Source organism: Pundamilia nyererei, unplaced genomic scaffold, assembly GCF_000239375.1.
Source record: "Pundamilia nyererei isolate P.nyererei 1_Seehausen unplaced genomic scaffold, PunNye1.0 scaffold00336, whole genome shotgun sequence".
NCBI lineage: Eukaryota > Metazoa > Chordata > Actinopteri > Cichliformes > Cichlidae > Pundamilia > Pundamilia nyererei.
Genome location: NW_005187737.1, coordinates 475,392 through 488,711, shown reverse-complemented (window position 1 = coordinate 488,711; position 13,320 = coordinate 475,392). Strand labels below are relative to the sequence as shown.

General features: G+C 38.8%; 1 protein-coding gene across 1 annotated transcript in view; it reads left to right on the top strand.

The window, feature by feature from the left end:
- The window catches only part of LOC102211472 (up-regulator of cell proliferation-like), a 9,690-nt gene extending 2,031 nt beyond the window's left edge, over positions 1-7,659 (top strand). Inside the window, exons 2-5 of the mRNA XM_005751985.2 lie at positions 1,444-1,506; positions 1,612-1,723; positions 1,837-2,064; positions 2,515-7,659. Coding sequence (XP_005752042.1) covers positions 1,501-1,506; positions 1,612-1,723; positions 1,837-2,064; positions 2,515-7,205 — 5,037 coding nt within the window. The 5' untranslated portion in view covers positions 1,444-1,500 and the 3' untranslated portion in view covers positions 7,206-7,659. The remainder of the gene's footprint in view (positions 1-1,443; positions 1,507-1,611; positions 1,724-1,836; positions 2,065-2,514) is intronic.
- Positions 7,660-13,320: the final 5,661 nt, after the last annotated feature.

The following is a 13,320-nucleotide window of genomic DNA, read 5'->3' as shown; positions in this document are numbered from 1 at the left end:
GCCCTGCGACAGACTGGCGACCTGTCCAGGGTGTACCCCGCCTCTCGCCCTATGACAGCTGGGATAGGCTCCAGCGCCCCCCGCGACCCTGAAAAGCATAAATGGAAGCGAATGGATGGATGGATTTACTGGCCTGTAATTAAAATCAAACTAAAAACTTTGAAGTCCGAACTTTCAATGTGGCCTGAAATAGAGACTCAGCGTGGCTGCAGCTTGTTGCTATGTCAGCTTACATCAGTCATGTGATTTGGAGGTGAAGCATGTCAGTGGACCACAGAGGGTTAATAACACTCACCTTCCTTCCATTTACAGAGTGTAACATCAACCCACCTGTGTAAAATCCGAAACTCCCATGGTGTTGTTCAGAATGTGCTCTGGCACAATCATAAGCATTGCTTGCTACTGAAAACAAGAAAAAAGCCGGTCCTGCTATGGGCTGAACTATTTGTTAATGTGGGCGGGGGGGGGAGAGACACTATGCAATATATTCAGTTTTAGCATTTATATTCACTCTTAACTGTAACTACGCTCAAACTGTTAATTCTATCTTATTTTAATAAACAACACTGTCATATGCAAAACTGGGGTGGCACTTGGGGTGGCAAGGGATAATTTTAGGGTGGCACTTGCCACCCCATGCCACCCTTCTAGATCCGCCCCTGTGTACAAGTAATTACACAAACCTGAGTAAAAGTGAAGGTGTTAAACTAAAAGTTTGTGCGTCCAGTACACCGCCTTACACAATGACAGGAAATGAGGCACTGAACACCTTTACAAAAAGTCACATGATCCTGAGTGAAAATGAAAGTGTTCATCTAACAGTATAAGAGGAGTGGTCAGAATCCCTGCAGCACTACACTGTATGAAGAACTGAAAGGAAGTGATTTACAGCAATAGTACAACAATTTCACTGCCAGTAGTGCAGAAGCAGAAAATAGTTGAGGTTTTGTTTCAGATACTGGCCGAGCCACATACTGCTTGTCCCCAGCCTCCATCAAAAGTTCTGCTAGAGATGCTGGTCCAGTAGCTTCCCCACCAACTGATCCAACTCACCACCATGGTGATCAGCTGACTGCTCAGCTCCACTCGTCAACCAAGTGTGCAGAACATAAGGCCACAGATCCAATGACATGATTTCAGAATTGATTATCGACCTGTGACCTAGTTTGTCCTGGTGCCACGTGCTCTTATGGACCACGTTAAAATATGGTGTTTGTTACTGTATTGACACTTGTATGGACCCACATGTTTTAAGGCACAGGGCTGCAAAGTATGAAAATCGTGCACAGTGTTTTGTTTAATTGCTTTCTATTGCTTAATTTTTTGAAAGTACTCAAATTGTTTGGGAGAGAGGCAGAGAGTTTGTAGCCTTTTTCAAAATGTGAAATATTAAACTGTCTTTGGGGCATAAATAGTTATATATTTTCCTCTCATTACTTTCAGAGAGAAACTGACTGAATAACTTGGAGCAAATGTTGGATTAAAGATTCTGTATCAACAATGGAGGTAAAATATATGAAACAGATATTGTTCTCTGGAGACATTGTGTTTGCAAAAATATATTTACATGTGTTTTTTCGTGTTTTATCATCATTTGTAAAAAAAAAAAAGGACAACAATGATGAAGATTTAGTTGTTGACCTATACTGTGAGGAAATAAATGACCCTCCATCAGTACCAAGTTCTACCTGCAGGAATGACTGTCAGCAGATGCTTACAGGAGGTAAAGTCAGCTCTATGCTTTTTATTGCCACAGCAGAAAGACATGATATGATGTGAGCTCTGTAAATACAACGATTATTAATATTATCAATACTACTATCATTATCCCCACAGCGTCTTGTTGTCATGTGAAGACAACAGTTTTTAATATCAGCAGTGAGTCAGTTTCTCAGCATTTGGACCCTCCTGGTGGTGAAAGTGAGAACTACACAGTGATTATATGCAGAGAGGAAAAAACTGAGCAAGAGTCGACAGACATGAAGAGCTCAGAGCCAGACAACCTGAAACCAGAGGAACAGAAGTCCAGCCAGACTCCTGAAGACATAAAGGATGAAACCAAAGGTCAGTCTGTTGTCTCTCTCTCTCTCTCTCTCACACACACACACACACACACACACACACACACACACACACACACACACACACACACACACACGTAAGTCAAATTTAACCCCAATTTGAAAAAAGTTGGTACACTGGTTAAAATGAAAATAAAAACAGAATGCAATGTTTTTGAATATCATAAATCCATATTTTATCCTCATAGAGCATAGAAAACATCAAATTGTGAAAAGGTGAAAGGTACAGTTAATGAATATTTTGATAAACTGTTGCAGAATAATCACTAGACACGTTATAACCTATAAAGGTTAGCACAGAGGGCACAATAGATCAGATCAACACGTAATTTAAGTTCTTGTGTGAACAAGGCCATTCATTTTAGATCTGTGTCTTGCAATACTAAAGAGACAATAGTTACTTTGGAAATAATACATATCTTTCTATACACAGTGAAACACCTGGAGAGCTTATTGGAAGAAATGGGCTTGAAGCAGAACTACAGAGAGAAGTTATCACTCAGCACAATACTTGAGATTGACAAGAGAACCATCACTGATGAACCTGCCAAGTGTAAATCAGACCTACCATGGTATTTTCTAAAGAAAATTATGATGTTTAATGTAACTGCTAGGAATGTGAAATGCACATCAGTGCCTGAATCAAACAGTGATGATCAATCAGTGAGTGAAAAGTTCAGTCTTAAACATCTGGTCAGCAGTTCAAACAAAGACAGCATGGTGAACCCCCTCGACATAATCACTGCTCTCTTTCTGTGTTCTGATGGTTTTCTACAGCAGGAAATGGCACTAAAAATGTCCATGTGTCAGTTCTCTGTCCCTCTGCTGCTCCCCAGTTGTGACACAGGACAGTGCACACTCATGCTGTGGGCCATGAGAGACATTGTTAAAAAGTACAGACCTCAGTCTCTTTCACAGTCAAAGGGCTTCATTGAAGAAAGAATTGTTCTCTCTGAACTTCCAATGGTCTCTTTTGTCAGACTGGGTGAGTGCTCCTTGTCCAAGTCCAAGTTTCTTAATGAGCTTCTGAGCAATTCTCAGCAGTACCACGACACCTTTGTTCACCACAACATGGAGTGTGGTGACAGTCCAAGACAAATTTCCAACGGACTGACTGAAATTACTTGGTATCTTCCTTGTGGAAACACAAACATTGACATTTTCAGTCAGCCAGTGGCTGTAGCTAACCTTCGTGGGGACATTGCTTCATTTGAAACACAATACTCCTTTTTGTGTCAGACATCTGCAGCAGTTTTTGTCTTCTTTGACCATTTGGATTCTGAATCTGAGTCTGTGTTCAATCTGCTTAAAAGCCAAAACCACAAAGCACAGATCTTCTTGGTCGGTAACTATGAGAGCAAGCGCCTGAATTTAGATGTTTTGGAAAAAGTGGTATTGAAGTTGGGCTTGACTGAAAATATCATTATTAAGACAAAGCAGAAAAATGAAGCAGACTTTGTAAAAGATTTGAGGGAAACAGTCAGAAATGTGGTTGAGAAATCAGAGCTAAAGATGAAAATAAAGAAGATGGTGGACGCTGCCCATGAACTGGGAATCCTGGTTGATGAAAACGCTCCAGAGTGCCAGACTGCAAAGAAAAATGCAAAAACCATCACTGAAGAAATTCAAGACATCCATAAATACAAAGAAGATCAGCTTCCCCGACAAGGACAAATATGGAAAACACTGACCTCGTTGGAGAAGGAAGAATTTCGACTTCGAAATGTTGGGTCTAAAACTATAGCAACTCATACAAGTGATCTTAAGAAACAGAAACAAGAACTGCGGAAAAAGCAGAACTCTTATGAGATATCAACAGCTATGACAAACTTCATCACTGGGATATCAAGCCCAGGAACAGAAAAGTTTTATTTCCTGAAATGGATGCGAATGAACCTCGATAATGTGTCTCGTGAAAAACTTTCTGAACTCAGGGAGAAATATAAAGAAAAATGCAAGAACTCCGAGAACAAAGAGGAGATTGAAGAAATTGACAGACAAATTTCCAACAGCTCACTGGGGACTGAACACTTCTTCCGTGAAATGGGTCAGATCTATGAAGCTTCACTGTCTCTTCCAGAAACAGACAGATCACGTCAACAATTGCAGGATCTGCCCAAACTGTGTGCAGAGTTGTTGCTTGATGGATTTCCTCTTGAGCTTGTAGATGGAGATGCATCCAACATCCCTCTCAGATGGGTGAGTGATGTTCTCTCTCAGCTCAGTGACCTGGTGTCTCCAAACAGAAAGATACGAGTAGTCACAGTTCTTGGAGTTCAGAGCACAGGAAAGTCCACTCTCCTTAACACCATGTTTGGAGTGCAGTTTGCAGTCAGCAGTGGTCGATGTACTCGAGGTGCCTTTATGTTGCTCATCAAAATCAATGAAGACATGAAAAATGTCCTAAACTGTGACTTCATGGTGATCATTGACACTGAGGGCTTAAAGTCACCAGAACTTGCACAACTGGACAACAGCTATGAGCACGACAATGAGCTTGCAACACTTGTTGTGGGACTGAGTGATGTCACCATAGTCAACATTGCAATGGAGAATTTAATTGACATGAAAGACATCCTACAAATAGTTGTGCACGCTTTTCTCAGGATGAAGGAGGTAGGCAAAAAGCCTAAATGTCAGTTTGTTCACCAGAATGTGTCGGATGTTTCAGCCCATGATAAGAACTTACGAGACAGGAAACTGCTCCTGGATCAGTTAAATGAGATGACTCAGGCAGCAGCCAAAATGGAAAAGAAAGAGGGGAACAAGAGCTTCACTGATGTGATGGAGTACAGTCCAGACACTGGGAACTGGTACATTCCTGGACTGTGGAATGGAAACCCACCAATGGCACCAGTCAGTGCAGGATACAGTGAGGCTGTATATGAGCTCAAGAAAAACATCATCCAACTAGTGAGAGACTGTGAATCATCTGCTAATGATATCATGGAGTTTAAAGAGTGGGTGAAAAGTCTGTGGAATGCAGTAAAGCATGAAAACTTCATCTTCAGCTTCAGAAACAGCCTCGTAGCTGATGCATACATGAAGCTCTGCACAGAGTTCAACAAATGGGAGTGGGAGTTCAGAAAAGAAATGTACACCTGGGTAAGAGATGCAGAAACAAAAATGTACAATTTTGGTACCATTGCAGCAAAATCTGAAACATCTGACATGAGAGAATTTCTCGAATCTTTGAAAAGTGAAGCCTCCACAGTGCTGTCTGCATGGGAGACAAAGATTCTGAACAATCTGACACAATATTTCAAGCAAACAGAGGGTCATGTGTATCTGGTTGAAGGATACAAAGAGGAATTCTCAAACAGTGCAAAGGTCCTTCGTCGTGAAATAGAAACTGGTGTAAAGTATCAGCTTGAAGCAGCAGCAGAAAACAGACAGGGAATGATAAAAATTGATAAAATCAAAGACAATCATACAACTGAGATTCAAAAAGCAGTGTGTGCATTAATTGAAAGATGTCGAAAGAAAAAAGTCCAAATGACAGACACTGAGTTGGACAAAAAGTTTGAAAACATGTGGAGGGAAACATTACAAAAACTTTCTCTCTCTGAACAAAAAACCTCAAATGTCACAGACAACGTGTCCCGCTATCTCAGAGAAAATCTGAAACACAGGGGGAGCCGTGCAAATGAGTTATTAAGTGAAAAGACTCTGCAAGAGTGTGGAAAACAGTCTTTCAAAATTACAGCTGAAGGATGGTTCAAGAAATTTAAAACAGGATTGATACAGTTCTTCACCGGTCAGAATCACATAATGGCTGTTCAAGAGCTTGCTGACAGCATCATAGATATTTGCACAGACTTTGTGACTGAACAAGTGAGAAGAAAAAACAATTACCATGACACTTACATCCAGGAGATCCTCCACATGATTGATGAGAAGCTGCAAAACAATAAAGATGTCAAGATAAACACTGAGTTTGAAGTTTCTCTAAAACAGCACATCTGTGGATTCGCAGCCGGAGAGTTTCAGAAAATGCACGAAGATTTCATAGAAGAAAACGATCCGTACAGATGTCTGATTAAAAACAAGGAAAAGTTTTGTGATGATTTCAAAGATGTGTTTCATGAACGAGACCAGTGTCAGAAGAAGGCAGAAGAATTCACAAATCGATGTTTGAAGCCTGCTGTTGAAGACTTTGTTAATCGCTCCCTGGGTCTTAATATCATTGATGAAATGAGGAAACTCGAGCAGTTCAGCACAAGAATGTCTTTACAGTATTCAGTTTTACTGGATTTGCTTTACAAGGAGGATTTTCAAAACTTTCTGAGCTATATTTGTTCATATGAGAAGTATGTAAAGACATGGATACTCAAACAAATAAAGAAGCGCTTCTCAAATGAGTCGACAGTTTTTGAGTTTGAGGACCGACATCTGCAGTCATGTATTGACAGCATAAATTCTGCCATCAACAAGGCCAAAACCAGAGAGCGTGATGACTTGAAAGCTTTCGTTGAAGACATTTGGAAAGAACTTGGTGATAAACTGGTCATTTCCCAGGATGCTCTTGGTGCTTTCATGATACTGAACAATGCTGACAAGGAACAGTTTGCTGACTGTCTCACGGCATCTGTGAATGACATGACAGAAACTCTTAGAAAGAAGTTCAAAAAATCTACCTTTGAAATGAAACTACAACATCTCCATGTGCAGCCTCAGAATGAGCTTTTCAACAAATTGATTGGTTGTGGCCAACAGTGTCCATTCTGCAAAGCTCCCTGTGATGCAGGAGGAAAAGCCCATACTGAGCACTTTGTTTCACTGCATAGACCAAAGGGTCTGGGCAGATACAGCTGGGAGCGGTCAGAAAAACTTGTCACTGAAACATGCTCAACCGACATAATCAGTGAAAAAAGATTTCGTTGCAGTGATACAAACAATGAATGGCATCCTTATAAGGATTACAAGAAAATCTATGAAGACTGGAATATTCAACCAGATGTGAGCCTTGAAGCTTCAGACTACTGGAAATATGTAATGAAAGAATACAACAGCAGCTTTGCCAAAAAATATGAAGTAGAACCTGCAGACATTCCAGAAGCTTGGTATGACATCGACAAAGGTCAGGCAGAAAAAAGTGTCAAAGAATCATTTTACAGGAAGTAACTACTTGTAATCATCTTCATTTCGTTAGAAAAATAATCCTCATAAGAATTACAAGGAAATTTTCAGCCAGACATTCCAAAATCTTGGCGTAACATCAACAAAGATGAGGCAGAGAAGAAGTCTCAGAGAAGCATTTCACATCAAATAACTACATGTAATCCTTCTCATTTTATTCTGGTGTACAGAAGAACATATCACTGATATTTTGTTTGTGATACTAAAGAAAACTCTTCAATATTTTAGGAGGCAACATAAAGATCCTGTTAGTAAACAGTGCATTCATTCTCTTTCGCTTATCCAATTCTGGGTAATGTAGGTGGAGATACAACTTATCCCAGCTGCCATAGAGTGAGAGGCGGGGTACACCCTGGACAGATCACAAGTCTGTGATCTGTCCAGGCTAACTCAGAGAGACAGACAACCATTTACCCTCACATTCACACCTATGGTCAATTTAGAATCATCAGTTAACATAACCCCACTAACTGCATGACTTTGGACTGTGGGAGGAAGGCGGAGTACCAGGACAGATTCCATGCAAACTCCAGACAAAAAGGCCCCGTTTAGATGTAAAGTAAAATAATAAAATTACTGATCACCTTCACATAAGTTTGTATTTAGCATATTTAATGAAAAAATAATCAAATCTCAAAAATGTAAAGAATTTTGTTTGTGTTTTTTTGGTAAACCATATATATACCATATAAGGTTCGAATCCACTGAATGCCTACCCTGAAGTACCCCTGAGCAAGGTACCGTCCCTACACACTGCTTCCCGGGCGCCTGATTAGTGGCTGCCCACTGCTTCACTGAGTGAATGGGTTAAATGCAGAGAGAGTAATTTACCCATGGGGATCAATAAAGTATACATTATTATTATTATTATTATTATTATTATTATTATTATTATTATTATTATTATTATTATTAAACCAAATAGATATGATATGTGAACTTTTATTGATTCATTTTCTTTCTTGTCAAATACTCACATTTTTTGTTATGGATGAATAGTTTTCTTTCTTCCTCTTTTTTTTATATAGGAAAGTAATTAAGAAATACACAGACTCAGTATACAATTTGTTTCTGTGAGAAATCTGGTGTCAAATATTTACATGTTCAATGTATTAAAAGATCATCTGAGTAAAAGTTGTTTTGTGTCAAGTCAATTGAGTATGAGAATTTCAAATTTGCTTTTCCTTCTTTGACATGCCTGATTTTACATGTACTTTTTAAGTGACTTATACTATCATTCATTTTCTATCTGGTGTGATTTATGAATCAAATTATTTTAATTCCCTAATTCCAGTGGCTAGGGTCAAACTTTTAAGGTTGCTCAGCTCCCAATCACATTATCATGGTTACAGTCCCACTAATGCGATATGCTGCTTACAAACAAATTCAACCCTTTTCACCTTTGTAAACCTTAATTCAGTTGGATAAACAGTAGAAATGTTGTTAAAAGCAACCCAATTAGTTGGATGAGTTATTGTCTAGACCTAGTGTCTAAGAATAATCACAGATTTGGTTTATGGTTATCAAAGTAATCAATTATGTTGATCAATAAATTAAAGAACTATTTGTTGTAAAGGCGATAAGAAGAGTAACATGTACAATATTGTTTCAGTCTCTTAACCACATAGATGTAAGCCACCCCCCCCCCCCCCCCAAAAAAAAAAAAAAAAAAAATTCAATACATACATAAAAATTACATTCCCACTCCAAATACCTGGACAAAAAGCAAACTGGTCAAAGAGCTGTTTGTAAATTACACTTTTTAAATTGATACAAATCCTCCTTTTATTGTGCAGGCTCAACACAGTATCGGGTACATCAGTTGCAAAAGTGCAGAAATTAATGTCAGTGTGGTGGCAGTCATTCTTTTTAAACAATGTTTACATTGCAATGAATCCTGTTAAATGCTTCCACTCGTATCAATGCATATATTCTATGGACTTCTTTAAGCTTTTTTAAAGACGTTACCTCTGTGTGAGCGTTGTCATAAACACGTCATGACATTAGCATGATGACACCACGAACACTGGACATTGAAATCTGTTTTCATTCTAACCCATTCTGTCCCATATAGACAAGTTGGGAAAATATAACAGTAGAAGACTAATTACTATCGCTACTGTTCTTTACTTCTTTTTAGGGATGCTATGATGAACTTTAGGGGTGCTTGAGTGCCCCAACGAAGGAGTTTAAACTTGCCAATGCAGTTTGTAAATGATCAAGTAATCAAAAGTAATTTCTTACGTCTTCTAACTACAAATCAAGAATGTCAAAAATACTAAAGAATCTAATCTGGCCCTCTGGATGACTTTATAAGTATGAAAATTTTAATTTTTGTGTTGGTTGTAACATTACTACATGGTAGTAAAGATATTCTGAAACATAGTTGTTGAGTTTGTAAATCAGGCAGCGGAGGCGACGTCTTCACTGCACAGGCCACAGGGTCTGGGTGAATACAGGAAATTCTCAACAGGTATACTTCTCACTGACTTATGCTCTTCCAATGTGAAAAGTCACAAAAACTTTTGCTGCATTGAAACACAATATAAACCACACCCTTATAAGAATTACAAGGAAATTCTCAAAGACTGGAAAATTCAACCGGATGAGAGCCTGGAGGCATCAGACTACTGGAAATATGTAATGACAAAATACAACCGTAACTTTGCTCAAGAATATGAAGCAGCACCTGCTGTCATTCCAGAAGCTTGGAAAAAAATCAACAAAGAACAGGCAGAAAAAAGTTTGAAAGAATCATTTTACATCTAGTAACTTTCCAATTCATGGTGCGCGGTTGACTGGAGCCTTACAGGAGAAAATATCACAATAATTGTTTTTGTGATACTGAAGAAAAATTTCTAAATTAAGATATTGTTACTACGCAGAAACATAACTACTGTGGCTTACAATAAAATTTAAAAAACAACCCACAATGCTAGCTGATCACTTTCATCAAGTTCATGAAAAATACTCTAATTCAGCGGTGCCCAACCCCCGGGCCACGGACCGGTACTGGTCTGTGAGTCGTTTGGTACCGGGCCGCGAGAGTTGACTCTGTTTTTATCGTTAACTCGGCTTCCTTGGGGCTTTTCCTGTCTGTTATGAATAAATCTTCTTTGTTTGGTACTGATACTGGTTTTATTTTGTTGTATTCATCCGCAAAACCTTACAGTCAGTGAAAAAATTGTTGGACATTCGCGGCAGTACAATAGACACTGAGAATATGCATGTCGTCACTGATTAGTTATTTTATTTTAACTTTTAAATACATATGATATGTGACATGTAATTGATTCCTTTTGAGTTTTGTTAAACTTTTGTGTCAAATGACTTAAATTAAAAAAATTCAGTATATAGTTTTTGTTTCTATGAGGATTATTGAGACAAGTATTTAAATGTTTAGTATTTTAAAAGATCATCTGAGTACAAACTGTTTTTTATTCATTTGACTATCTGATTTTGTTTGATTTGGTTTCATAGAAATTATCATAAGCTTTTCTTTCACTGACATGTCTGATCTTCCACCCAGTTTTTAAAGGACTTACAGGATTCATTTTCTTTCTGGTGAGATCCACAAGTTGAGTTAATTATATTCAGTCACTCAGTTCTAATCCTAAATGACCTCAGTTATGTCTGTTTGTCACAGTTGTTGAGTCTTTGCCATTGTAAAGCGTTAAGTGATGTAACACAGGATCGCAGTGATGTGTTATTTTGATTTGTATCAGTTTTTATGTGTTGGAGTTAAATAAACTATATTCAGCCCCAAATATATGACCATAATGCTTCAACCGTTTGTGTCCACATACATCTGGACTATTAAACACTGGTCACAGTTCAGGCCAGAACCTTCCCTCACAGTTCGGCAAAAAACTGAATGGTGAAATATCCCCAGCAACAAATCCATGTCTTCTTTAACAATTCATTGAAAGACGTAAAGTTAGAACAAAAATGTGGTTATGGAATTGTGAAAGAGTAAAGGAGGTGTACATGAATGGAAAGTACACTGAGATAATCTGGTCACCAGTTTATATTTAATGAGTGTATTCCCTAAAGGAAATGTATGGACTCATGATGGAATGAGTGATGCATTTTCTCACTGAAAGTCATACAAGAAACATTTTTTTAAAAGTTTTCTCAGATTTGCAAATTTGCAATTGCTGGGTTTTTTCAATGGTTAACATTGAAAAAAAAAATCCCTTTGATCCAGACAGTTAGCTATATCATGTATTAACTCAGTAACTAAAACCTCAGTATTTTAAATGTAAGTTTACCTTGTTCAGAAATCAGATTTAACACGCTGTTCTAAGAATCCGTCAGACACAGTAATGCCAAATAATAGATTTTTCTGCCAATAAATGTGTATTTGATGCAAAAGACTGCTAGCTTGTTCGTTTTTCAAAAAGTGTTTATGTGAGTGTAAAATGTTCAAATGTAGTTTTCAATAAAGTTTTTTTAACCCACTCTAAAAAAAAATCCTCAAGCATTTGCATCGTGGTTTTATGAACAAAAAGTGACTGAAGTAAAAAAAGAAAAAAAAAGACTACACTCATTACAAATTTAGATGATTAAATACAATAAGAAGAGTTTTTTTTAACAGAACTTTATTGAACAAGTGAACACACAAAGCTAAAAGTCATTTGAAAAATACATTTTTCAGCAGTAATACCATAACAGAATATCTCAGAAACATTAGCAGCACAAACGCTAATTTTACCTGCACAAATCAGCACAAACGTAGCACTAAAAAAGTAGACCGTTTTGGTCTGTTTTGGAGCAGTCTGGGGGGATGGTGACCTTTGAATGACCTATAAAATAAAGTTTAATATCTCAGAAACCGTAGCAGCACAAACGCTTATTTTACCTGCACAAATCGGCAAAAACGTAACACTAACTGCTTCCCCTATTTGCCTTTACGTTTCAAGTGGGGGGGGGGGGGTCAGTTTCACTCTGCTCTCTGGTAGCAAGAAAGTGCGCGTGCTCTTCGCGAGCTTGTTCCCGGCTCATAACCAGCGCGCTCTGCCGTCAAGGGCGATCATTGATTAATGGGTAGTCATGTGACTGATGCAAGTCAGATCTTTTTATTTAGCAAAACTGTGATTAATAGTTAACTATTATTGTTAAGGAACACAGACAGGACTCCGCACGCACACACACATTTTTTTTTTAATTACAATTTTAGGGCACTTTGGGCACCCATCGGGAAAGGGGCAGGTGCTCAGCCCAAGCCCAAGTATGTAATGAAATGCTTATTCACTTCAGTGAAGATTTCTCCAAAGAAGACAGGGAGGCTCATTCTAAGCTGTGGCCAATGGTTCAGGAGGCCAGGAAGAAGGGAAAAAGAGCGTTTCTCAAGGAAGGTTACGCACTGATTAGTCGGGTGGATCCTGTTTGAACATCCTTTGTAACATTGTTCCATTTCAGGTACTGTGACTAGTTTACCAGTTCTACAAATGTTCAGACACCTTAAGGGTTGCTGCAATAAATGGTAATGTTGAATTTTGTTGGGAACACATTAGCTGCTCATTCCTGCGCACCACTCTCTTCGTGCACTCTTATTATTTAACGAATGTTATCCTTTTTTCTTTGAATGTTGGGAGTTTAAAGAACAATGCAAAGCGTAAGGCAACTTTTCTTTTTTGCAAAGAGCAGAAGAGCAACATTATTTTTTAAGAGACTCATTCGGGGTAGGCAGATAAAAATTTCTGGAAACAACAATAGGGAGATTGTGTTTTGTTCAGCCATGGGACTTCAGCTGGAGTGACTATCCTGTTCAACAGGTTTTCGGGAATTGTAAGTAACCACAGTAGCAGTAGCGGTTGCCCGGGGCGGCATCGTGGTGGGGGGCGGCATCACGGGCATCGGCGAAAAAAAAGAAAAAATGCTCGTACTCATGCTGCCCCGACGTCAGCCAGGGAATGGCATAGGCACCGATCGGTTTTCTATCGCCCATTTGCTAGGAGTAAGGGCGCCCTCTGTTTGCGAGGTGCGCCCGCTGCTTGCGGCACAGGGAGGAGAGGGCGGGGCGGCGGGGGAGTCTCTGGCCGGCTGGAGCAGCATCTAATAACCAACTCGCAAAATAAAAACAAACCAACAAACACGA